Genomic DNA, 27,287 nt, shown 5'->3' with positions numbered 1-27,287 from the left:
TTGGAGTTTTTCGAATCTGCTCTGAATACATGATATACGATATGATATACATATCTGAAAACTAATTTATTTTAAATAAATTTTATGTTAAGAGTGTGACTTGAGCTAAGCATCAATGGCATGATTGCTGACCACTTGATGGCCTTTATCCCACTCGATTTGAATTTAACACCACTATGCAACTGAGGAAACGGCAAAGTCAGGCCCAAGTACTTGAAGCACAAATTTAGAAAACTTTTGAGGGCACTTTCATTTACCTTTTCTCGCTTGGCATATAATAAAATGTTTGTATTGAAATTTCTGGCTTTCGTGCGATAGACGAATGGATGGTTGGATGGATGTGTTGCTGTTGCTGTTGCTGCTGTCGTCAACGTCGTTGTAGTTGTCTTTGTCGTTGTCGTTGTCGTTGTCGTTGTCATTGTCGTCATTGTACAACATCGCACATTGAATGCGAAATGAGCTTATGTATGAGTAGCCAACAGGAAGGCACTCGAGGCGAAGTTGGAGCAATGCGCTTAACGGTCGTTACAGCTTGGACATTGTTGACCACAGTCAAAATATTCAGTGCACAGTACGTGCATGAATTCATCAAAAAATATACATACACACACACACACACACACACACACACTCAAAAATACAAATAAAAAGAAGGCCCGGAGAGACAGCCAACAACAAAATCCGGCCAGTGCAGCGCAAGCATGAAAAATTGAATATAATGTGCAAATGAAATTCAACAATAAGCCCAAAGTCGTGTCGTCGCTGCCGCAGTCAGAGCCACACTTACTGCCTTTAGCTAAATCTCAATTGTTTGCGGTTGGATTTTGTCATTTGTTATAGCCTAGCAAAGGGTATTCACTCGCAAGTTGTGGTACGCATGTGACACGAAAGCGTTGGGAAACTTTCGCATGTTTAGATCTAGCCCCAAGTTCTGATTCACATTTTGTAACAATTTAAGCCAGCATCTAACATTTAAGGTATTCAAAAGTCAGAAATACTTCATCAGTCAGGTGCCACAGAAATTTTTCAATAATTTTAAATTGTTTTTTAAAAATAAATACATATTTTCTACATTTGTTTATAAAATACTTCTACGCACCATAGAATAGAAAGAAAGGAAAACATCAAGAGCCATTATTTTCTTCATTTTTTTCCGAACAAAATTAACTGCTGTAGAAATATAGTATTTTATATGTAGAACCAGTGATGGTTTTATTTAATCTTGTTTTAATTCACTTTATAGCTATTTTTTGAACTAAAATCTTTAAAGAAAATATTTTCTGTAAAAAACAAAGCTTATTCGAATGATAGAAGCAATTGTTAAAGGCCATTTGAATAAAAGTATTTCTTAATGTTTGTTCAATGTTGCTTAAGCATCACAAGTTTTTGAATTTTTTAGAAACAAATAAATTAGTTGTCGTGGAATAAATAGGTTGGCTGTTTTTTTCAATGCGAGTCTAAATTTCGAATACAATTTGTTATTATTATATTCTAGATGTAAGTATTAAGTCTGGCTGTGAAGGCGATTACTTCATGTTGCTTCTATATAGTAGGATGAAAGCATATACATATTTGGATAAAAAGCTTATTTACACACGACTTCAAGTCGGATCATCAAATCGGGTGCGACCGTAGCCATGAAAGTATACATTTTTAGATCTTTTTACAAATATAAAAGAACACATTTTATTATACTCATGTCTTATTTGAAATGGGTCTATTTTATGATAAATATAGTATAATGATTAATTAATATATTAATTCAAACTTTAACATCATGAAATTAATAACTACTTGTAATGCAGACTAAACTGATTGGACTATTTACTTGTAATTTACAAATTTATGTTAGCAAGTGTATGTAATTGTTGGTGTTCGACAGCGACCACAATTTCCCGCTGCGTTTGTTGTAATTTTAAACAAAATAAAATTGCGCGCACGCGTTTAGCATTTAATCAAGCAACAACAACAGCAACAAAAACACAGCAATGGCAACAGACATAGAAGCAGCGACGCGTCGGCGACAGCGACTGCGACTGCGACAGCGACTAACTAAAGCCGCTTAGAAAATCGATTAGTTGGCGGCACGCAGCGCGTGGGCAGCGGCAACTGTGAGGGGTGTGGGGTGGTGCGGAGGGGTGTGGTGGGGCTGATATTTTATTGACAGTTGGCGCGTGTGAAAAGCAAAACGACGGAGCCCATCGGAAACCAAAAAATCATCGCTAGTTATTCCGAGCACACGCGCCGCTGTCGCGCATAATCATCCAACCGCCCAGTAGCGCAGTCACACAGCACCACCAACAGCACCACCCAACCGCCATACTTGCCCCATGGAGAAAGGTATCCCCCTCGACCACCCCTCGTTTGCAGTGCGGGCGCGCATTTTTTGGCATTTCGAGAAAGGAAAAGCGAAATTTTATTTCTCGCTTATTTTACTAAATTCGAATATTTTTCTTTGCTTTTAATTGCTGGCGTTGTCAATGTTGTGTGTCTTCCACCTCTAACGGTCGATGGCTGGTTAAATGAACTCTGAACGACTTATCTTTAACATTTTGAATGTTTCAAGTGCACGAGCTGTTGATTTTGTGCGGCTTGTGGTTTTCCAATTGCGTGTGGAAAACCCCCATTTGCATTCTCATATAATACTTACACTTTGTTTAATTGGCAATGGGAGAGAGCTTGGCAAATGCTCTAGGTGGATGCGAATACATCGCCATAACTTTTATATAGTAGAAGACGGTTTGTTTCACATTTGAAATTCTAATTTCATTTAAGTACGAGTATATGCATTAATGTCACGTTCACGTTCAATCTATAGTTAAGCGAAAAGATGAATGCGATTGAAAACGATTCTACCCCATTTGTCCATGACAAATATTTAATATGCCCCGGATCCTAGATTCCTTCCAAAATGGTTTATAATTTCGAATAAAAAGGAGGCGCCACCACTGCTTGGGTAGTCAGTCCTTTAAATGTGTTTCGAGCAGCCAATGTGGAAATAATTTTCTCTCATTTTATGCAAAAGTGTGGCCTTTGCTGAATTTCAAGCCATAAAGTTCACTTCCCTACTAATTGTTCATTGTTTCTCATTGTTTAATATCAAAACAATTCATGCTTTTATATCACTTAGTTGTAATCACAGCACAAGCGATTAAATCAATTGGGCGGCTAGTTAGAACACTTTTTCGATCAATTTATAATTAAAGGTGAACAAATTAAAAACTAATGTAGGGGAAAATTCGTTTTTTCCTAATCGAATCAAATAGCTTTGAGCACAAATGGTGTTAATAGCAAAGTATGTGATTTGCATTTGCTAAATAAAGTTTATTGCAATTGACAGCCGACATGTGTCTGACCAGACACTGGAATGCCCATTTTCGTTTCCCGCTAGTATTAAGGCTATATTCCAAATGTAATCAACCAATGCCTCCAGGCATATATTCAGTCACATGCGTCACATAAATACTTTAAGCGCAGCCTAAAATTAAACTTTCCGGCTAATAAAACATTAGCCGGCAAAAATATTTGTTATTAAGATAACAAAGGCCAGTTTATAATTAACCACACACACACACATACACACACGTAAAATAGAATAACTTTTGTTTAAAGAACTAAAAGAGGGAGGCCCCTAGAAAAGTGGCGGAGTGGGCGCTTTCGTGGAAGAAACTTGCAAATTAATTAGTCAAATGGAGCACTCGTGAAGTGGAAGCCAAAGTTAAAGCCGCAGTCAGGGCACGCTTCAGTGATTTGCTTATGAAAATATTTATAATACCGGCAGGCAGCAATAACAACAACAACAGACAAAGTGTGGCTGCAACAACAAAGGGCGTTTGATTAAGCATAAGAAAAACAAAGTTTGCTGTTTCTAGCTAATATTGTTATTGTTGTTCACTATGCGTGGTTGCGTAGGTGTCGGGGTGTGCGTGTGTGTGCGTGTTTGTGTGTGTGTGTGTGGTTGACCCACAACGCTCACAACTTGGCACGCTTAGTTACGTTTAAATGTTGTTGTTGTTGCCGCTGTTGCCTTTTTTGCCTGCCATTTGCCACCTGAGTGACCTGAGCCCGATGGTGCCGCAGCTTGCTGCTGCCCCCCTCTGCGGTGCTAATGTCAAAGTGTATTAAGGCATTAAAATGGTAAATTATATGGTTTTTGAACTTGCTGCTTACTCCACAAAAACAGGTGAAGTTTGAGTGAAAAACAAATGAGTGGTTGCCACTGTGGAGTGTGTGTGACCCACTTGCTTACAAAAAGGGTTTCAAGATCTTGGGCCTGCTCTCAAAAGGTGAAAATATGGCGCGAGGAACTGGAAAATTGATTTCTTCCACTTGTCTATTATATAATTATGTTAAATTATATAGAGTGCTGTTGCGATTATTTCTAACTTTTTTAGAAATCGTTTTTGCAGCCTATGAAGATAGTTTTATTAAAATACAGCAACAGAATTAGAGAGACATTAAAAAAAAAACAGTCCCTTCAAACCGTATATATTGGGTTGGCTATGAACGAACTTATTTATTTGTTTGTTTTTTATTTCTATCTCCACACATTTGAACATATTTCAGCATATAATATAAGAATTTAACTTCCATTCTAAAATGCAAGCTTAAAATTATTGTTTTTATCTCCACTCTTTTGATAATCCTAGTTTAATTGCACATCCGTTGTCATAGCAGCATTCCCAAAAAAGACATATTAACTCTTTGTGGCTATCGCAATTAAAATAATTTAAATTAACTCGAACCAATTTATTTTCTTTTTGGACAACAGACAGAAAATCTGAAGCAGAAATCCCAGATCAGATTATCAAACAGATAACTTATTGACAGACTGTTATATTTGACGGAAGAGGAAAATCTAATTTGTTAGTTTTGTGCCCGGGAGAGTTGGTCTCTGGCGTTGGGGTCAAATGTCAAGCCCCCACTGTGCGTTGGTTGCATTTTCCATTTAAACGTAAGATTTGTTGTAAACGTCTTTGTTGTTGCATTTATTTTAGCTGCCTTGGAAGAAAGTTTTGTTGACTGCTTGCAATGAGTTTTATTTTATATTTCTTGCTTGTGTTAGTTTTTTCAGTTACTTGTATTTTTTTCGGCACATTACATAAAATTTCGTAACATTCTCTGCAGACGTTGAAGGCAAAGTAAAGTGTTTGTCTGCAAGTTTGTCTCACCGCACACACACACACACACACACACACACACTTACAAAGCGCGTGTGTACGTGTGAGTGTGTGTGTTTGTGTGTGCGTTAAATTTTAAGTTGAGAAAACTCCACTGACCTGTTAACGAGAAATGCTTAGAGACTTGCTTACTGCCTGCCTGACTGCCTGCCCGACTCGCAGCCGCGCTGCCTCGCTGCTTCGCTGCATAGTTTCAAAATACGTCTCAATAACAACAACAACAACTTGACAACAGCAACTTATGAAGAAAGTTATAGTCCGGCGCATGCTACAGTAAAAACAACTTTTGCCCAACTACACGGCGAAAAAAAAACACTATACAAGAGTATGTACTTATGTACATGAATAATAAAAAAAGAAGCTGCAAACGAGTAGAACACGTTTTTACTGTTGTTGTTGCTGTTTTTATTGTTGCTGCTGCTGGCGCCGCAGTCAGCGTCAGCCTCTGGAACTGCCACCGCTATTTTTCACATGTGTGTGTGCGTGTGGGAAAGCTTTGGCCATGACTTGAGCATTTTCCTCGGCCTCGGCACAAGTTACAAAGTTAAATAAGTGCACAAAACTGTCCCGGACATTGAAAATGAATATTGTGCACAGAAATTAAAACCATTATAGTACTTGTACATAGTCGTAGTGCCAATTTTTTGTTTGTTTAATTTTCTCTTCTTCTTTTTTGTCAATTGGGTCTACTCGCACAATCAAAGAGTGCTCAATGATTGCGATTTCACTTTGCACATTGAATGCTGAGTGGTGGAGTGCTGAGTGCGAGCTGCGCATGCGCGAAGGCTAAAAAGTAAAACAGCGAAGCAACAATGTGGCTGGCCTGTAATACTTGTATATATTTAAGAAATTAGCAACATTCATTCAACGATCGAGCGCGAACAGAACAAAGAAATGAACGTAATCAATAAAAGTTGCACATATACCCGCATATACGTACACAAATTTTATTTAAATATGACAACAGCCAATAGTTGGCCCCGAATTGGGTTAAGGTGCGGCACCGCCCCAGAAAAATTATGCATACGTATTTATATATGTATATTGAAATATGCGAGTCATTCTACAAAAGTTACGAATAAAGAACTGCTATTATTCAGCTTCAAATCTTAGAAAAGACGATCTAGGCGAATGCAAAGTTGTGATTAAAATATTGATGATGCTGGTAAAGCAAATCTATAATGAATCAAAACAAACGCTAAAGAAGTTAAATGCTGCTACTATTTAAAACGAAACAGAGCAGAACTAATTTAGTTCTAATTTAGGTGGAGTTAGTCAAGTTAGCCGAATTAATATTGTAATTCTATAAAAAGGTATTATTTTAAAAAATTTGGAATGTCCATTAAATATTCAGTACCGTCTGTTATTTCAATTCTATGTTTCTGGGTAAAAAAGGGAAATATATTTTAGAAACTCTTCTAATTGCGGGTATTGTCTTCCTAGTTGTGTTGAAGTATTTCCAAAGCTATTCCCGTTGATGGCTTTTTACATACAATGTCTTATAAATATAATTGGCAAGAGTAAGTCAAACAATTTCTTGCACTTATCCCGTTTAATGAAACAGAAGAATTGTTTTCGATTTAAGTTAATTTTGTGAAATCTACAAACTAGAAATCTACACTTTATTTACACACCTGTCGAGCCAATTTAGATACTTTTTGGTGACTCTTAAATCTTAAATCTTAAATTATGACTATTTCTTTTTGATATTCATAGCTGTATCTTAACAGAAGGCCTTCACATCTCGCATTCACAGTTCATTTGAGTTGCAGCCTGCTCTTCCGCCCACAGATTCTAACTGTAAACAATGCCGTTGTGCCAAATACTTTCCCATGGGCAGCACGACTAGCCAACTACTAGCTTGGCCAACTCGAATCGATTAAACAAAAACAAAAAAAAAAAAAAACCAAGTTGAAGAGCGATGAGAGTCTGTCGCGAGAGAGTGGCAGTGTGGTGGTCAGAGGCATGGAATTGAAATGAAATGAAATGTGGTATGTTTGCCAACTTGCAGGGGCAAGTCTGCTGGTAACTGAAGACAGCAACGGACGATCAGTTGCAGACTTACAGTCGGCCGAGTCAGTTGTGTGCGCGGCGGTGTGAGAACTCTATTGAACTCTACTCTATATACTCTATACTTATCCGCACCTAAAGAAAGCAAAGCAGGCCCGACAGCAATCGCAGAAGCCACAGAAAGCAGGGCTGACATCGAACGAGTACAGAAACAGGTAAAAAGAAACCAAAAGCAAAGTCTACGTCTGCGTCGAAAAAAGAAAGTCAGCTAAAGAATCGCGTTGGGTAAAAAGCGCCAGAGAAAAGTTTCAACAGCGACAGTCTTGAGCGCTGCGTCGACGTGTGCGCAACGGTTAAAAGTTGTTCGAAAAGCAAGAAAGCAAGAAAGAAAGAAGAAAGAAAATAAGAAAGAAAAACGCTCGACCGGTTACTTGACAAAACTTTAAATCAACTATCCATAAACTAGAAATCGCTTTGCAGAAGCAGGAGCTGCTCAAAAGGTTGGCAACCCATGCCTACGAGTATGGTACAGGAAGTGTAATCTCAAGTGCTCCTATCTCGAACGAACTGAAGTGCTAAATTGTTTAAATCAAATTGTTTACGAAACTGACTGTGCCCTATTGGATTTATCTGAACAATTCTTATTGACTATCAGTGTGAGTGTGTGCGAGTGTGTGATAAAAAAAAGAAAATAATTGGCATGTAAAACGAGCCAGGAATGCTAGAACTGCTGACCCACATAAGCAAAAAACCAAGTTTTAATTGATTTTACAGCACAGGCAACAAAAACAAACTCGTACTTGCCTTCCTCATAAATTGTATCTAGCGCCAAAAGCATTTAAGACAAGCTATTTCTTTTCTACTTTTATGCCAGATACATGCGCTGATATGCCGGTCTCCATGCTCCATGCTCCATTTCGATGAGTGTGTCCAAGAGTGTGTGGTCGTGTGTATTTCTCTGTGTGTGTGCATTTTTTTTTTGCTCAGCTTGTTTGTGGTCAGTGGCGGTGGTGGTTGTGGTGGTGGTGCTGGCGACGAGTTTAGACCAATAACAAGAGCAGTAACAGCAGCTATCGCCATTTCTTGAGCACGAGTTGAGTAATCTCAGCTCTCAGGTTTCTTCTTACAAGCTGACCTACATACACAGGCACACGCACACACACACTCACACACACACTCACACACTCACACACTTGTCTGGCAGTTAATTTAAGTGTAGTGCTGTTAGCTATTTCCTGACTAGCTTCTCAACACCCGCTCTAGCCCTCTCCTCAGATTGGGGGGCCAGAGGTTCGAGCGGTTATGCTTTACACCGCATGCACTTTGTTGGAAAAACAAAAATTTTTAAGTGTTCTTCGCTGTGCTGGGCAGCAGGAATAACAACAACAGGCACTTACAGTAAGGACAAGCTATTAACAGAAATATTGTACAGCATCATCAGCGTTGTGTTGTAGTGGCGGCCAAAAATTGTTCCACAAACACACTCATCCACAGACACAGCAACACACACACACACACACACACACACACACACTCACAACATGTATCTAAATGTTTTGTGTTTTGTGCTGCGGTTTGTCTTAGTTAGAAATTCGAGTGGCTGACCAGCAGCAACAATCAACAACTAACAGCAACTGGAAGCAGCAGCAGCAGCAGTAGCAGCAACATTTTCCACTTAATTCTATTACTCAAGCAGCCGTCGTTACGAACTCATTCACTTGTTCGAGCACACTATGCAAACAAGTTAGGGCTCACCAAACCACAGTCTAGGTACGATTTATCCTTCATGAAATTTTCAGTTTGGCATTCCGATGGTTTTTATAAAAATACATTAAACTCCTTCATTCAAAATGAATGTTCCTGCCAAAAGTAGAAAAACGTGTTCATTCAACGATAGAGACGAGCAATTCTATCAATTTATTCTCAGTATAAAAACGTATTTTTGGTTATTAATATGTCCAAGACTTCTACAAGGACAACTATTATTGGCAAAAGAAAGCATGTGTGGTTATTAATGTGTCCAAGACTTCTACAAGGACAACTATTATTGGCAAAAGAAAGCATGTGTGTACTTCCCTCTATTGAAAATTTAACACAAAATACTGTTATTTGAACAAAAGAAAAATAGGCGCTTGTCTATTTTTGGTCAAATAAATCAATTTTAAACTTTCTTTACTTTAGGATAAATTTTTAAATAATTTATTTTGCTGGAAATGCTGCTAAAATCTATTACAGTTCAGATTTGAATATGCCATTGGAAAAATAATGTAAACAAGTATCTAAAATGGATTTAATTTTTAAATGCAAAATATTAAAAGAAAATCCAAACAAGTGGCAATTTTTAACTTTCTTCACTTGACCATAAATGCTAAAATAATTTCTTTTACTGGAAATATGGCTTTAAATCTGATATACTTAGTTCAGTTTTTAAAAAACCATTGGAAAATAATATAGAAAAGTCTCTGAAAGGTATTTTATTTTCAAATGCACAATAATTTACTCTTCGGAAAGGACAAAAATTAGATTTTCACATATGAATAAATATTTGTGTCAATTAATCTTAAAAAGGCAAATAAATTACACTTTATTTCGTAATTCATGATTTTTTAATGTTTCAATTAAAAATCATTTTTCATTTATTTGTATCATACTTGTATTTTTCGTTCAACTATAAGTTTCTTCTGATTTGTTTGCTGACAATTCGGTGTCACCCTAATTTTTTGTTTGTGGTGTTAAATTGTACGTGCTCAGTTTTTTTTGGCGGCCTCAAATTTGTAAGTAGTCCACCGCATCATGGCTCAAAAATGGCAAAGTTTATGATACAAAGCCAGTAGCCTGTTATTTGTCAGAATAGTTGCAGGCAAACAAAACTAAAATAGCAGACGAACTTTGTCTACAAGAAGAATAGTGGCCAACAATTGTGCCTTTGTCTGCTCCCCGACAAGCGACAACATCATGGCAACATCATCATCGTAATCTATATTATTCTCGTTGTTGTTGTTCCTTCAGTCAGGTGTCACTGGCGTTATAGGACCTTAATTCAAGAGACGTGCGAGTGCATTGCAGCATAAAGAAAATAGACAAAGCATAGCAGATACTGCAATAAGCGGATAGAGGAAGAGGGAGAGAGAGAGAGTGAATGAGTTGGGCGGAGAAGGGGAGAACTTTTCAAGTTGTGCGTGTGTGTGCCTTAGGGGGCGTGGCAGTTCAAGCGGCACGTGTAAAGCTTATTTTCTCCATTTTTTTTCTTTTGTTCTTTTGCCTCTTTTTGCCATTGTCTTGGAAAATTAACTGCAGCAGCCGCAACTGCATAAGAAACAGTAGAAGGCAAGGCAACAGCAACGACAATAGAAACAACAACATTGCCAGCATTGGCAACATATGGGAGACAAGTTTAAGCGCAGCAGATGGTGGCATGTGTTTTTAGGGGCAGAGGTTAATACACTGAGAACATCAGCAGACATAAAATAATCAATTGGAAAGATAATTGATTAACAATTCAAAAACGTGCACCGACTATAGAGTTCTGTATTAAAAAATGGCATAATCATTCCTTTGAAGCAGCATTACTTGAAATTCTTATTTGTACAACATTCCAGTATTTGCGAATAAGCTTTGCATTCTGTCCATCTAGAGAAAGCAGTTGCTACTTACTACAAGAAAATATATGAAGTTCAATTTTGTTGACATAGGAGTTAAAAGCTGCGATTTTAACAGTCCACATGGGTAATTACTACTGTCTTCGAAATACATACATATTAATTTTATTTCCTCCGAAATGTTGCTTGAAATATTTATAGCAAATCATATTTTAGCGGAAGACATATTTGCTTTAAATAACTTATTTGTGGTATTAAAGCACAATTCTGAATAAATCAGGATATAACGAGAGATACGTACTCTTTCAAAGCAAATTAATAACGTTAAGCTTCAATAATCATGTCAATATAGGCAACCAATATTTGCTTCTGTATTGTGCAAACGTAAAGCTCTGACTACCTTGGTTTTGCTTTCAGATTAATGGAATGATGATATTTTTTAACAATTTATATTTCTTGGTTAACTGTTGTCGGAAGAACGTCTGAAGAAATGCTTATTAAAATAATTGCAGCTCCGCTGTCAAAATTTTGCAGCAACTCACATGCTAGTTTCGATCCTTTCTGTTGTTTGTTGTTTTAAGGGTTCATTGGAAATGTTGAGCAATCATACTTGTAGTACTTACAAGATAGCCTTCATAAATATTGAAAATGTTCGATTTTAGATTGCCAAGTTCGATTCTAATTAACTTTAATTCAGGCTCTAACAAGTCTTGGCTTCCCTGAACTTTACTGGATTAGGGGCTTTGGCAGGATTCAGAATCCAACTCTCTGAGTGTAGGGATGGAGGTTGTTCCATGCAAATGGGAAGCATATTGGCGGGTGCGTCTGTGGCCTTTTGTGTGGCAAGCAAATTTATTGATATGACGCTGATGTGACAGAGTCGATAGCGACGGCAACAACAACGAAAACAACAATAGAGGGCATTACGAGTCGAGGGATCTGCAATAAGCCACATCAGACACGTGCAATATGAGTCTGTGTGTATCTGTGTGAGTTCTGGCTTAAGTAATTTTGCTGGCTTGCATAGGCAAGTGCTTGGCAAACACACACATGCGCATGAATATTAATGTAAAATACACACACACATCTCCACCCATCTCCAAACACACACATACAGACACACACCTCAGTGCACATGGATAGCTGCGTTTTTATGAGCATTTAAAATATAGTGGGGAGCAATGTTCCATATGAGTTAGTACAACAATAGAGCGGCAAGTGGTTGCCAACGCCTCAGTTTCGGTCGCGCTAGAAGTTTTGCTGCTGCTTTGCTGCATCGCCGTCATTGTTGTTGCTAGTGTTGTTGTTGTTGTTGTTGTTACTGCTGCTGTTGTTGTTGCCAGTGCTGTCGAGTTACGCGTGAAAAGTTCTGTTAGGTGAGATAATGGCAGCGAATCGAGAGGCGCTCGCGCTCATGAAAAGTAAATGCAATTTCCAAGTCTTGAATAAGTAGAGTTCATAAGTACATATTACAGGTGGTGATGTACTGAGCGAGTGAGCGACTGAGCGAGTGAGTGAATGGGTGAATGGGTGACTGAGTGAATGAGTGCCTGAGATGATGCTCATAACTGACTACAATGGCGCAAAGGTGAACTTAATAGAAGGGGCTCATATGTATTTTATATATAAAAAAGTGGTTAAGTGAAGCTATCTTTGAAATTTGTGAGATAATCCAACAAGTATTCACTGAATCTATTGTGTTTGTTCAAAAATTGTGTAACGCTTGAGAAGATCCTAACAGACTTGTTGGGTATTTAAAAGTACAGGTAGAGCTTAACGCTTATTAAATACAAGGATTTTTTAAAAATCAATTACAAATTATGCCTGAAGAACGTCAGGTATTTGTGCTTCTGATTCAACACAGCATACGGCTTATAAAACTGTTAATGTTTGATTGATGGCTTAGAAAGTGTTGTCTCCTATGCAGTTTTATAAACATTTATGCTTGTAAAGTTTTTTATTTCTTTTTGTTAAAAATGTGTCTTAATAAAAGGAAAGAAAATAAATTCAGAATAATATTTATAAGGTTTATAGTTGAGAATCAAAATAAAATCCTTCTGTATATATTTTCCATCAGCTTTACTTTTGTAAGTTGTAGACTTACCTGTATAGTTAAGCTGTCATTCTATTGTGTTACTAAGCTATTGGTAGCCTCATAGGTGATGCCGGTGGTCATCTAATTGATTTCTTCTGCTTCTAAGCAGCTAGAACTGCCTACACAAGTATCCTGGAACGTATTTAAACATACTAGTAAGATTTGTATCTTTCTTTCATTTCACACCACTGTAAAGAAGGCAACTTTTGATGATATATCACCTAGCCCAGTTACGTGGTAAACTTCTGATTGTACCTGTGTCCCTGTCTCTACACACAAAATCTTACCGCTCATTTGCCTCGAGCACAATTTTTAATAAACGTTGTTGAAAAGCGCGAGCGCGCTCGCAAAGTTTTAATTAAGCAGCGTCGCCGGATGAGAGAGAGAGAGAGCGAGAGGAAACAAAAAACCACATTTTTGGGCCAAAAACGGCAATTAAGACGATGGCAGACAGTTAGTCGCTAGCTTTTGTCATAAAACTGGCCAAGTGTCCGGGACCTGTGCCTTATCAGCGCTCATAATCAGGCCCTAAAAACATGTAGCCAAGTTTTCTGTGTATGTGTGTGTCTGTGTGTGTGTCTGCGTTTGTGTAAGTGTTGGGCAGTAGGTCACTGGGTTTTCACTTTGTCTTTACGACTGCCGTCATCGCGGTGGCTTATCAGGCTGAACTCGATTTAAAACTGTTTTACTCATATATTCCTGCGTTCTTTGCTTCTTCTTCTTTGTTTTTTTTTCAATACACGATACAAAGCAACAAATTTGTGGATGCTGCGATGCTGGCGCTGACGTCGACGTCTCCGTCTCAGTCTACGTCTACGTCGGCGTAGTCGTCGACGTTGGCGAACAAGTTTCGCGGCATCGCTTTCACTTGGCAGCGACTGCGGTCGCATTTGACAGTGTGACAATGGCAACAATAACAACAAAAGCAACAAAAGCAACAACCGCAGCACCAGCAGCAATAGGCAACAAACAAAAGCAATAGCAACAATAACAATAACAAGAGCAATTGCTGCGGCTGTTTGTTATTGCTGTTGGCTGTTGTTCGTGCTGATTGTCATGGCTAACACCAACAACAACAACAACAACAGCGGCGACAACAACGCTTACAACAGCAACAACAGTTGTCGCTTTACCTGCCATTGTGGCGCCTGCAGCTGGCCAAAGGCGCTGCTCTTGTTGTTGTTGTTGATGTTGCTGTTGTGTGTCAAGTGCCAACAAATGGACACATGTGGACAGCACTGCCAGACCAGACAGGGCGGGAGACAGAGAGCGTTCAGTAACTTTGAAGCGCATTTCGAAAACATGTTTGCACACGCACACACACACTCACATACATACATACATACATACATACACACACGCATGCATACAAAAGTTTACGTCGCTTTGCTTTCAAGTGCGGGCCGCGGCTCTGTCGTTGCCATTGTTGTTGTTGTTGACTGGTGACGGACTGGTTGCCTGAATGGCTGTTGATTTTTTTCAACAGTTTACAGTTTACAGTTCACCTTTCAATAAATATGTAATTTATGTATGTTTGTATGTCTGCACGTATGTATGTAAGTATGTGCCTCAACAACTCAAGTTCGTTTTGCCGTGAAAAAGAAAGTGTTGCGCTTTTATGTGTCAGTGTGTGTGTGTGTTTTTCTTTTTTGCCCGCCCAAATGGACGGTCATCCTATAAAGTAAAGTTTTGTTCCTCGGGACAAAATATATATATACATAGTATACTCGTATGGAACGGCTTTGCAGTCCCCACTAGGAACATTGTTTTTTTTTCCAGAATATTGTTGATGCATAATTGTGCTTTATGGAAAATAAAATATTCTACATATACATATATATCTCCAAAACAAATATTTTGTTCTTAAAAGAATCTCAAATTCCTCGACATGGTGAAGAAGAATGATTTGATATCTAATGTATGTTTATATTCGTATACTATATCTAGAAAACTTAAAATTTTCAGTAATTAATTTTCTTATTGAAAAATGTCGTACATGCAATATTTTACTATGCAGAACTGCAATTATAATTACAATCAAATCGAATATCGATAATTCGATATACATTATTATTTGCTCTATACTAACTATATTCTTTTCTATTGTTTTTGCTGAAGTAGAAAATTAAATTAACATACAATTTCTCTTTATTTATTAGTATAATGAGAGCTTCCCCAAACACAGTTTAAGAGCACATTTTAAGCACGATTCTGATGCCTCTTCTTCCTGTTCTCATTTCAGTTTTTGACAGCCAAATAGACCAAAAATGAAATTCGTGATTTTGCTGTGCGTGCTCAGTGCACTGCTGCTCCAAATTGAGGCCTCGCCCGTGAAGTTGTCGACGCGTGATTCACGCGCCGTGGCACGTCAACAGGCGGCCAATGAGGTGGCACCAGCAGTGGCGCCAGCCAGCGAGGATGACGACGACGATGACGATGAGGATGATGATGATGATGAGCCAGATCTTGGGGATCTGGTGGACGATGATGACGGTAGGTGAACAGCCATATACAAGCACAATTCTTTAGGAAGAACAACAGCAACTGCCATTCAAAGCACGCAAGAAGCACACACACACACACACCTACACACCTTCACACAAACACACACATGGAACACACATACACATTCTTTGTCTAACTTTTCCAATAAGCTCAGCACCATGAACAATGAACAAGTAAAGCACCTCACGTCGGGAGCACCTCAAAGTCGCGCACCCACCCGTGCAAAGGTCGCATGCAGAATGCCGCACCAAAAATGCCAGTACACAGTTTTAGGCGCCAAGCCGAGCATATGCACCCAGCAGAATGCTGATTGAATTACGCCATTTGCATATTCTTGATATTAACGCCATTTTGTGCTCCTCTCCTTTTTGGGTAACACACACAGTTATTTTGCTTTCGGGGCTTTCAGATGATGACGAAGAGGACGATGACGAGGAGGAGGACGATACGCCACAGGGTCAAGCAGCGCCAGCGGCCGGTGCCGCCGCCAGCGATGATGACGAAGAAGATGATGACGATGATGACTATTTGGATAGACTGTTCGATGACATCCTAGGTGGTAAGTTGTAGCACTCAAATATCCGATTTTTATAGCTAAAGTAAACTTGTTGATAGAAATTGTAGCTTGATTCCTTAAATATTATAGGTGCCCAATAGAGTTTTGTTTAAGTTTATGTTAAATATGCTGTAGAGTTATAAAAGATTGTAAATGAAAGACATGCAGAACCATAAATGAACTATAATCAATATGTAATGTAACCGATATTCAAGAAAACGAAAGTCCCTTTTAAGTAACACAGTTACAACTTATGTTCTTCTGAGCTTCAATTTTCCAAACAGTGTCGTTTTTAATAACTTTTGGCTTGATTAAATCTTAAATACATATATGAAGTGTAATGTTTCCAATCAATTTGGCTTTAACATTTCATTAGAAGGTAAAAGCATAGAGTCTTCGAAACAGTAAAGGCAGTAATTATTAAGTATATTCAAAAGTTATTATATCAAATATCGGTGTCAATATAATAATAATGAACCAACCCAATACTGAAGAAACTCACACATACAAGCAAAACAGAATCGCGGAGCTGAAATGATTTATCTTGATTAGGAATTCAGGAGGCAGTACTGATCCTTATCCTTCTCACATGTTAACGTCAATCTCTCCAATAGATGACGACGATGAGGACGATGATGATGATGAGGTTGCGCCTGCTGCCAGCATCCAGCAAAGCGTCGCTGCTCCCGCTCAGCCCATTGAGGAAATTGCGCCAGCTTCCGCCTCATCCGCAACCTCGGGAATTTCCGATGGCGTTGATTTGCCCGCCGAGAGCGGCAATGCTGTAGAACCGGTGGCAGCTGGCAATGCCGTCGACGACATTGCGCCAGCGGCGAGTCCAGCGGCCGGTAGCGGCAACAACGAAGGTGAACAAAATGTTTTTTACGATGAAGATGCACTTGTAGATGGTATTAGTGGTAGCACCAATAGTTTAAGTAGCACCAATTCACAATTAAATGCAAACGACCAACAACAACTACAATCACAACCACAACAAATACAACAACAACAACAATCAGAAACACAAAAAACGAATCAGCAAATCAGTCAAGCATCATCAGCAACAACAACCATTACAACAACAATAACTACAAACACGAAACCACAACCACAACCACAAAAACAACAACAACAAAAACAGAAAAAACAACAGAATACAACAGCAACAACATCAACAGCAACAGCAACAAAAAACACGCTAACAAATAACAATGCGGTCGCTCCAATTCAAAGTTCGGCAGCGGTAGGAACGGGAGTGGGCGTGGCAGCTGTAGAGCCGTCAGCCCAAACGCCAACCGCTGCTGTCGCTGAAGCGGATAACGACGCATCGGACGAATATGACGATGATGATGATGATGGTGATGATTATGATGATGGGTTCGATGAAATTACAGGTGCGATAACAGGTGCCGACGATGACGAAGAAGCCGATGATGATGATGAAGACGACGATGATGATATTATTGGCGATGATGTCATCGAGGCCAGACGCGAAGCACGTGAGTCCAAGTCAACAACGGCAACGAAAACAGCGAAAGCCAAAAAATCAACAAGTGCTGCCAAGAAGAGCAAAAAAGCGCTCAAGCATTAAAACACAGTTGCAACAAAACAAAAAAAAAACATAACATAAAACAAAAAGCTTAAAATAACTGAATGACAGGGACAAATTAATCAACAATTGAGAACAACAGCAACTACAACGACGACAACAACAACAACAACAGCAACAATGATGACGCAGTGACAACAGCCAGTCGGGGTCACCACAAAGTTGTCACAAAAGAAACACGGGTTGGTTCAATTAGAGACGTTGACATGGACTTTTGCATAAATCTTTGCCTGCACTGACTATCTAAAGCAAAAAAAAAAAAAAAGAGCAACAAAAAAAAAAGAACACCAACACACAAAACGCAAAAAACTATACCTATTTATTTATTTATTTTCAAATTTAGTTCAAATAATGCGCTAGTTTACAAATTTTTTGTGTAAAGAAGAAACAAAACAAAAAATTCAATTAAGCATATTTAAGCACATAAAACCTTAAACATATTCTTACATGCTAAAATCTTCAAAAGAGATAATCAGAGTTTGGTGCTAGTCACACTATCTGCAAAAACAAAACTATTAAAACAAAACACAACAAAACTGAAAAACCAATCACCATGAGGAAGTTTTCTAAGCTGCACGCACGCCAGCACAGAAGCAAAGGCAACAACTATTTACCCTTTACGTTCCACCCCCCTCCCCCCACTTTCCACAACAGCAACAACAACAGTCACATTTTTAAATAGTTTTTGCAATGCACGGACGGTTCTTTATTACCTTTCACGACAGCAAAACAATATCAAAAATAATAATAAAGAAATGCAAATCTGGTTTAATGCGCAACAAAGCTATGAGAAAACATAAGCAAACAACTTAAAGCACAAATTGTTGAAATTTTCACACACAGGCTCTGGCGCCGCACGATATGCAACAGAAAATTACATTATAAAGCAATTACAAAGTAAATTGTTGCAAGTCGTGCGATGCACGCAAATAGCTAATTTTTATTTATAAATACATAAATTAATGAATTATTGAAAACACACAACTACATAATCGAATTGTTCACGAATGAAAACTGTTTTTCTTAGTGTAATTCATTTATTTTTAATTTGCAATATTATTTATTTCACACCTAACTATATATCTATATATATACAAGTATATGTATGTAATTTAATTATTTGCTGTCTACAACAAAAACAAAAAACAAACAATTATTATGTAAAGCATATTTGTAGCGCATTTTCAAAAAACAAAAACAAAACAAAATCTAGCTTTTTGCCTGTCGCTCTCTGGCTCTCGCTCTCTATCGCTCTCTTTCGCACTTTCTTACTCATGCCTTTCTTCGCACATCACCATCAAATGTTTTTGGCTTTTGTAATTGACATTTCACTTTTGGCTTTATTGGCAACTGTCTGTCTGGCTCAATAATTTTCCCTTCACATTACCAAAATCGTAAATAACGCAAATTGTAAAGAGTATAGAACATTAAACAAACAAATTAATGTAAATTGTAGCTAAAAGTTGAACGCTTGAAAGGCAGCGCAGAATTCCAAATTTTAAAATAAAACAACAGCGAATAGTACCTTCAAAGATGAAATTGAAAGTGACATAAAATTTGCGCACAAATTTGTTATAACTTTGTTGAACATTTTGCGTTTAGGTTCATCTATTTGTAATTATTTATTTATTTATTTATTTATTGTAAAAAACACAAAACAAACAACCAGTTTAAAAAAAACAACTGCAGCAACAACACACAAAAATTTGCTTAAATAAATTTTAAATTAAATTTTTGTACAACTTTTTGAAAATCAATCGAAAACGAATTTGTGTTTTATTTGCAAATCTCAATTGCGAACAATTGGCTTTCAAGCGTTACTTGCTAGTGCAATATTGGTAATTGGTTCTCCTAGAGGTGGAGCTCATATGTATTTTGAACCTTATTGTTTTTGTACTTAACATTACTAAGAAGGTTAATATGTAATCTAAGTAGTTGCTCTTTGTTCTAACCCTGCTGTGAGACATCCCAATGGGACCAATACAATTACAATTCATCAAGTTTCAAGCTGGGGACATTAAAATCGTTTGTCTCTACTTGATTTAGAAATCGGATTCCTTTTGAAGCATACACTACAAATATTAAATTGGTTTGTGTTCTAGCCGATTGTAATGAGAATAAGAATCAATATATTTTTAAAGATAATATTGATATTTTTCTCAGTATATCAATTGGTTAAATGTAATTTTTCATAATTTTAAAAAGCAATTTAGTAGATCCTTAGATTGGCACAAAAATCTCACTTCTGTTCTAAATTTCCTTTAAACATAGCGAGTATTTTGTATTTTGTTATACTTGTACTTAGTAAGTTAATTAAATTGTTTAGTGTTATTCTCTTCGCCTCATTCGATATTTTTTGTTTAAAATTTAATATTGAAATTAAGAAATCAAACCATAGTACAGTATTTCAATATTATAAAGTTCATTTTATGGAATTTTAGCAAGATTATCTTATAAATACAAATATTATTATTTTACCGTCTGCCAAGGATTTTGCACCCCAGATACGTTCTGGGTATTACAGGGTATTAAATTTTTATAAAAACAATTTTTAAAACTACATTCATATCTGGCGCATTTTTCAAAATTCGACTAATTTGTATGGACACTCTAATTAGTTGAGTACTATATAGTCTTAGGTGAATTAATATATTTTCCTGATGGAGGAAGTGAATAGGTAATATAATAATAATAAATAGAAGGCAAATGATTTAATGTGGCAAACGAATCCAGAAGCCTGCCTCCAGCTAGCCACGAGCCAGCTTGTTTAGAAAATTGTAATTTGTTTTTCTTTCGGAAATTCTGGCAAATGCTAAAAAGTTAGAACGGAAACAGGAATGAGAACAAATTTGATTGTTCACACTTTAAGTTTATCTTTAAACTATTGTCTGCTGTCTTCAGAACTCGGCTTTTTATAAGCTTGGTGCTAATTAAATGTACGTTTAATTTTTAAATTAGCTTCTCCTTTTTCCAAGCACACTCTATACGAACTGCCATCTCATGGCATCTACCATTTGCTGTAATTAGTTGTTCATCTCTCACAACATGCCCGCCTTTGGCGATCTAATTGTGCATGAGACACCCACACACTGCGGCATGGTTTTCAATCCATCGCACTCCACGCATGCAGCACGCACCCTCAACCCACACCAACACCCACACCCACACTCACATACACGTACACCACGCAGCTAATGTTTTATAAATATACGAGTATAAGTATGTGCATATGTGGAGGTGAATAGTCGTGTAAAGAGCATGCAATTATCTATTTTAAACGTGTCAGGCGTTTGCCAAGCAGAATGGACTTGCATAAATTTGCTTCAATTAACAAAAACAAAGGGCAAAGTTGATATCCTGAGCTTAAGCCAACAACACAAAAGGTTCTCGAATGGGGTGTGATGTACTTTATGACATGGTTGTGTGTATGTATGTCTGTTTGTATGTATCTAACATAATACATGGGTATGTTTGTATGTATGTAGTCGTAGCATGCAAAAAGAACATTAGTAGCTCATTATTTTTATTATGCTGTCCTGTATACACATCTGTAATATATGGTTAAGTGCATGTTAGTGTGTGTGTGTATGTGTGTGTGTGTGTATGCCTCAATGTCAATGCTTTTTATAACGGTATTTGCTAATCCAAGCATGTTTACTCACACACACACACACACTCGTACAAACACTAGAGCTCATTAAACATGGTCGCCATTGCTAATAAATACATACGAGCATCTAGGTTTGTGTGTGTGTGTGTGTGTGTATTATGTGGTTGGCACTCACACACACACACACACACACACACAAGTAGACTAACACACTTGTAATTAGACACACAGCTAGCTGTGGAAACGCATTCAATGAGCCAAAGGCCCATCGCCCAAAATTTCACACAAAACGTACTCAGCCCATATTAGCGCATTAACATGACAATTTTCTATTCCGCAAACGACGACATTTGGGCTCCTGTCATGGCTTTCACTCTAAATGTGTGTCTATGTGTGTGTGCGTGCAGGTGACCTGAAAAACAACATCATCGACATGTCCACGGATGGCTTTCAAGCGAGACATAATCACTTTATCGATGCCATATTCTCGCGCATAAATCGCATCGTAGCCGACAATTATGATCCCTTTGTGGTCCGTCTGGCGGGTCGCACGGCAGCAGGAGCTGCAACAGCAACGCCTAGTGGCAAGCCAACAACCTATGCCGCCAACAACAAGAGCGGCCAAAAGGCAGGCAGCAGCAACAACAGCAACAGCAACAACAAGCGCACAACACACAAGAAACTGTAAGTGGTCCCACGGACAAAAAATGGTGAAGTATCAAAACATATGTTTATGCATCACAAATTCACGATATTGCTTAGGTTTTACGTTATGGTTAGATGGATAAATGGATAGATAAATGGATAGATGAATGGATAGATAAATGGATAGATGAATGGATAGATAAATGGATAGATAAATGGATAGATAAATGGATAGATAAATGGATAGATAAATGGATAGATAAATGGATAGATAAATGGATAGATAAATGGATAGATAAATGGATAGATAAATGGATAGATGAATGTATAGATAAGTGGATAGATAAATGGATAAACAGACATATAAGTTGGACTAAATAGATAAACATCTGCATCTGCAATGGTTGGTAAGCTTTATAGAAAAATAGATAAATAAATAGATAAAAAATAGTAGATAAGAAGAAAGACACTCCTAAATTTTAAGTAAATTAATAAATTTATATTTAGATAAATAACCCTTCTAATTTTAGATAGATGAATAGTTGGAGAAATTCATAGATGGAGATAGATAAAAAATTGAAAAATATGAAAAAATATAGATAAAGGAATAGATAAATATTTAGATAAATTCAAAATTTCTTTTTGGAGAAATAGATTTTATGGACATATGTATAAACAGGTTTTCACCTGTTTGGGGTGAAAAATTATACATTTTTTCACAGTTTTTTAGGTAGATTATTTGTCTGTGAATGGATAGATTGTTTAATTGATAGGTTGATTAATTGGTTAACTGGTTAATTCGTTAGGTAGTAAGAAAAATTGGTAATTGATTGTTATAATAATCAATTTGTTAATTACTTAGATACATAGATAGTGGAGGGCTAATGAATAGAATAAATTCATTGAATTATTAATAAATTGATTGGCCTATTGATTTGTAATTGATTGATTGCTTAAATTTAGAGACAGATATTGTTAGATATCGGTTCATTGATGGTCATAAATCAAGCCATGAATCAATTATGAACACATAGCATTACAATACTATTAAAAGGCAATGCAGACTGATAAAGGAATTGAAATATATAGAAAACTTTTCATGTGTATCGACTTTAAAACGGAACCTGGAAAAAGGGAAGAAACCCGGAGGAGTGATTGAAACTAGAGGTTTGGGATCATCTTCTATATATTTTATGACTATTTATGATATTATTTTGATTTTCATCCTCCAAACTGTATTTCGTATGCTATTATGGCATCACAATCACAAAATCACACACACACCCGTACTTACAATTCTCAATCACGCATAAACCGAGTCGCCACTAATTTTTGAATACGATTGACTCACAGCAAGAATACCAAATCAGAGCCCCGAGCAGCGGATGGCAATGAGGAGGAGGCGGCATCGACATTCACATCCGCACAGAGCAAATTGCAAGAGCAATTGACGCAATTACAGTTGGAACAGCAGCAAAGCATCAAAGCAATCGAGCAGCAACAGAAGCAGCAACAAAGTGCGGCTGATGGGGGCAGTGCTACGCCGGAAGTGCGAACCGTGTTCGGTGGTGACGAGCCCGCGGTCTCTGTCAAAGGGGCCAAGAAGACCGGCGGCAGTCGTGGCCAGCAGTCGCACAACAACAACAACAACAACAAACACAACACGAAAAAGGCGTCATCGGCGGCCAAGCTCAAAGCAGGCCAGAATGCCAACTACAATCAGCCGCCAGCTGCGGGGTCTGGCAAAGATGTCGAAAAGCTGCAAAAAGCCGAGGGCAGTCTGTCCGGACTGGCCTCGCTGAAGCGTGTGGGCAACGTGAAAGTGGTCAGCGATCCGGAAGGACGCAACTCAACCATAAAAGCCAAATTCACGCTGGGTCCATTGGTCCTTCGCGTCGAGAAGTCCTTTAAGCGCGGCAGCGTACGCAGCGTCAAGAGTGCAACGGCACGCACCAACGAAATGATCGGCCGCATCAAGTTCAGCGTAGTCGATGATCGTGCCACCCTCATGTCCATTAAGGTGCAACAACCCAAGCAGGTCAGTTATTAATACCACACTTGCAATTGAAAACAATGTTCTTCATAATTGTTTGCAGTCCAAAAGATTTACTTAATTTCAAATTGAAACAGTTATTAACCTTTTATTCTGCTAAGTACTCTCCAAAGTTGTTTAGAAGTTTCTTATGGTTTTGAAAATTTTCCTCGTCAATTTTTTTTATACGAATATTGATTTCTCATTTGTGAAAAGTGGGTTTTTGAAAAGAATTTTAGTGGTGCTCTTACTTTTTCATTTCTTTTCTCGTTTCTTGACTCTCAAAGTCACTTTAATTATGTTATTTCAATTTTTTTAGAGTTTTCAATTCAGTTCTGAAAACTTGTTGAATTCAGATACCAAGTCGATACTACATACCAAATTTAATTATTATATTGAATATACATTATGTTGATAATAGTTGATTAGAAATGCTGTGTTTTTAGAGAGAAGATTCCAATCCCTTACTTGTTTAAATATTGATTTTAAAAAATATTTTAAGATATCAATTTAAAGGAAAAACAATATCATAAAAACTAGTTTCTTTACGATAGTTTGCTTACTTTTGAACATTATTTTTTTCAAAAATTTTAAGTTTTTCGTTTCAATACTTTTGCAACTCTATTGAACCAAGAAGTGATTATTATTTTTTTTAATTTTGAAAAGCTATTTTGCATACTCTGCGATACTCTGCTCTCAAAACCTTTATTTATTTAAGGGCTTCAATAGTTGTATTAGAATTTTCATTTCAATGATCCAATTTGAAATTGTAAGGTACAATATTGTCGTTATTACGCATTGTCTGCTCTATATTGGATACTATATTATATTTATATATATTAAAAGTAGTTCCAATTGAAAAGTTTACATTCAATGACTGCTTTCCTTGGCAATATCGAATCGATTTTGAATCTTCAATGCCTTTTCAAATACGGGTTACAATGTCCATTCATTTTAAAGTTTTTAATTTTTTGCAACTTCCATTGTCACTGATTCTTTGCTCTTGCCTTGAAACGTGTTTCTAGTGTAAATCGAACGCATTATTAACTTAAATGCTTGCTTTGTGCAATTTTCATGGCTTGTTATTTATTTTTGTTGTGTTGCCATTTTTGCAGGTGGAGGTGGAAAGCAAGGACAATCACGACCGAACACGCGAATTTGTCTGGCGACGCACACCAAAAATTGCCAAATTGGTCAACGAGAAGCTGAAATTGGCCGCCGAGACGCTATTCACGCCGCAGGGTGTCGAGGTTGTACGCCTCTGAGAATATCTCCAGCAGATCCTGCAGATCCAGCAGTTTCAGCAGCTAATGCAGACCGATTCGTCTGCACATTCTTGTAGTTTAATTTAAACGCCTAATTTATTTATTTAATTTATTTACCCTTTTCTGGCCACATAATAAAGCATCGTAATGTACAATACAATGAGCTTCTGCTCTGTTGGCTGGCTATTAAGTTTGTCTTATTGACCGCATCTGCACTTTAATCCATCTGCTCTCTAGGGTCATTTGGAACGCCCTCTGTTGACACATTGAGCTCCAGAGCGAGGGCGAGGACGAGGACGTGGGCACACGCCCATCTAAACACAGGTGCAGAGTCAAGTCAGGCTGTCAATGTGCATCATGTAGATAGGTATGTAGGCCGCCTGCAGCTTTCATTAATTTTGCAGTGGTTCCCAACTGCGTTCGCAAACTGCACAATGGGCTGCAACTGTTTAAACTGCTATCCAAAACTTTAAATATCCAACTGGATGGATGATAGAGGTAAGTGGTCGATAGAGATTACCTTCTATGAGACGTTCCTGGCGGAAGGACATGCCACTCAGTAATAATATTTGATGGGAAAATGCATTTCTAAATTACAATTACTCAATACTTTTGTTTCGATTATTTACGAAACTTGTTATGGGTCGATTCATGGCTTAATATTGAGTGCTAATGGCGTTGAAAAAAGTAAAAATTAAATATAACTGTTAAGTTTTTTTTTATCAAGCAACCAACCATTTTTAACAACCAAATTAAACAGAAAATAATTTTTTGTCTCAATAAATTTCAATTGATATTCTACAATTTCAGAATCTATATATTTTGTATTGAGAATAAACACAAGACGTGGTATTGTCATGTGTCGCATAAAAGGCCAATTAAAAAGTATCTGTAAGATACCATTTAGCCTTGCTTGCGGTTTTAAATGGAGAGAGAGAGAGAGTCAGAGAAAGAGAATGACACCAACTTGAAGCTATATCGTCTTTTTTTGTGGCAATGTTATAGAGATCGGGAAATATCTGGATGTTTTCATAAACAACATAAACATTTTCTGAAGCAAGACACGTCAAAAGATCATTTTTAAAAATATTAAAATTATCTGAAGGATTGAGCACTTTTAATGGACATTTTAAGAATCTGCTGTAGCCAAGAGGTGGCCAAGGGTATAGGCAGCTTTTACCAAAGGGGGGAGCCAAAAAATTAAAATGTTGATTAAATAATGCTCCAACTCCATTTTAAGATGAAATAGTGCGTCATAATAATGAACGTGTGGTCGACTTTATATGGCAAAATTTTTTGTAGGGGGGGGGGGGGTTAACGGCCGCCCCTGCCACCCCCTGCCTACGCCCTTGGAGGTGGCCATATCACTATCTGCAATGAAGCCCATTATACTAACAATACGACTTACTACAAGTATATATACCTAATTCTGTTTCTACACCGTCTTATTACACGATTCTGATATAACACGGTTTGAAAATTGAAAATGTCATATATATTTCTTTAAAGATAAGGAACCAATCATTATTTTTGCATATGATCAATGCCTTTTTTTACACGGTTGTTTCTGGAACAAATCTACCGTGTAAGAACAGAATTAGGTGTACTGCACTTCAGGTTGCTTTCATTTCAAATATGTGTGTGTGTTTTTTAAATCTTTGATATAGCACGATAAAAGCACTGCCTAGCCTATGTATTTCAAGCAGCTCGTCTATTTTAGCTGCGATTAACATTTGCTTATCCTTTCCGATATTCTCGCCCCACTGTGCACTTTGGCACTGGCATTGCCAGAAAAGTAAAGTAAATATGAGTGTGAAATTTGTGCTGAAGCATCTACTTGTATGTAAGGTGTACACACAAGCCGGACATGCAATTTGTTGTTGTTTGCCATTGTTGTTATGGAGTGCGGGCGCTCTCCTCCTGCCCTGGACTCTGGTACGAGGATATCTCTCTGTCTGTCATGCATGATGTTTGTTTTGTCCTCTGCAGTCTGCGCTGCACACTGGTGTGCCTGCCTTACACACTTTCTAAACCTTCTCTTTTTCTTGTTGCTGCTCTGCTGCTGTTGTTGTGGCTGCTTTCCTTTGTTGCACCTAAATTGACAACAATATCGTTTCATTTGCTCACTGAAGTGAACTCATCAGTGCACAGAACTAGGGACCCCAAACAGCTCTCCCCAGC

The 27,287-nt window shown here is 37.6% G+C and overlaps 1 protein-coding gene across 2 annotated transcripts; it reads left to right on the top strand.

The window, feature by feature from the left end:
* The first annotated feature begins 7,337 nt into the window (after positions 1-7,337).
* LOC115622857 (dentin sialophosphoprotein) lies at positions 7,338-25,241 on the top strand. 2 transcript variants are annotated; one of them, XM_030516942.1, is made up of 8 exons: positions 7,338-7,405; positions 15,127-15,377; positions 15,775-15,948; positions 16,560-16,811; positions 17,340-17,444; positions 21,572-21,848; positions 23,163-23,847; positions 24,957-25,241. In XM_030516942.1, the coding sequence occupies exons 2-8, from the start codon at positions 15,152-15,154 to the stop codon at positions 25,104-25,106; spliced, it is 1,869 nt and encodes a 622-aa protein (XP_030372802.1). In that variant the 5' UTR covers positions 7,338-7,405; positions 15,127-15,151; the 3' UTR covers positions 25,107-25,241. The 2 variants fall into 2 exon arrangements, with proteins under 2 accessions (XP_030372802.1, XP_030372801.1); XM_030516941.1 differs by lacking the exons at positions 7,338-7,405; positions 15,127-15,377; positions 15,775-15,948; positions 16,560-16,811; positions 17,340-17,444 and adding an exon at positions 17,537-17,736.
* Positions 25,242-27,287: the final 2,046 nt, after the last annotated feature.

Source organism: Scaptodrosophila lebanonensis, unplaced genomic scaffold (assembly GCF_003285725.1).
Source record: "Scaptodrosophila lebanonensis strain 11010-0011.00,11010-0021.00 unplaced genomic scaffold, SlebRS2 tig00000043-arrow-pilon, whole genome shotgun sequence".
NCBI lineage: Eukaryota > Metazoa > Arthropoda > Insecta > Diptera > Drosophilidae > Scaptodrosophila > Scaptodrosophila lebanonensis.
Note: the sequence above shows the minus strand (reverse complement) of the source record. Positions and strands in the feature narration are given on the sequence as shown.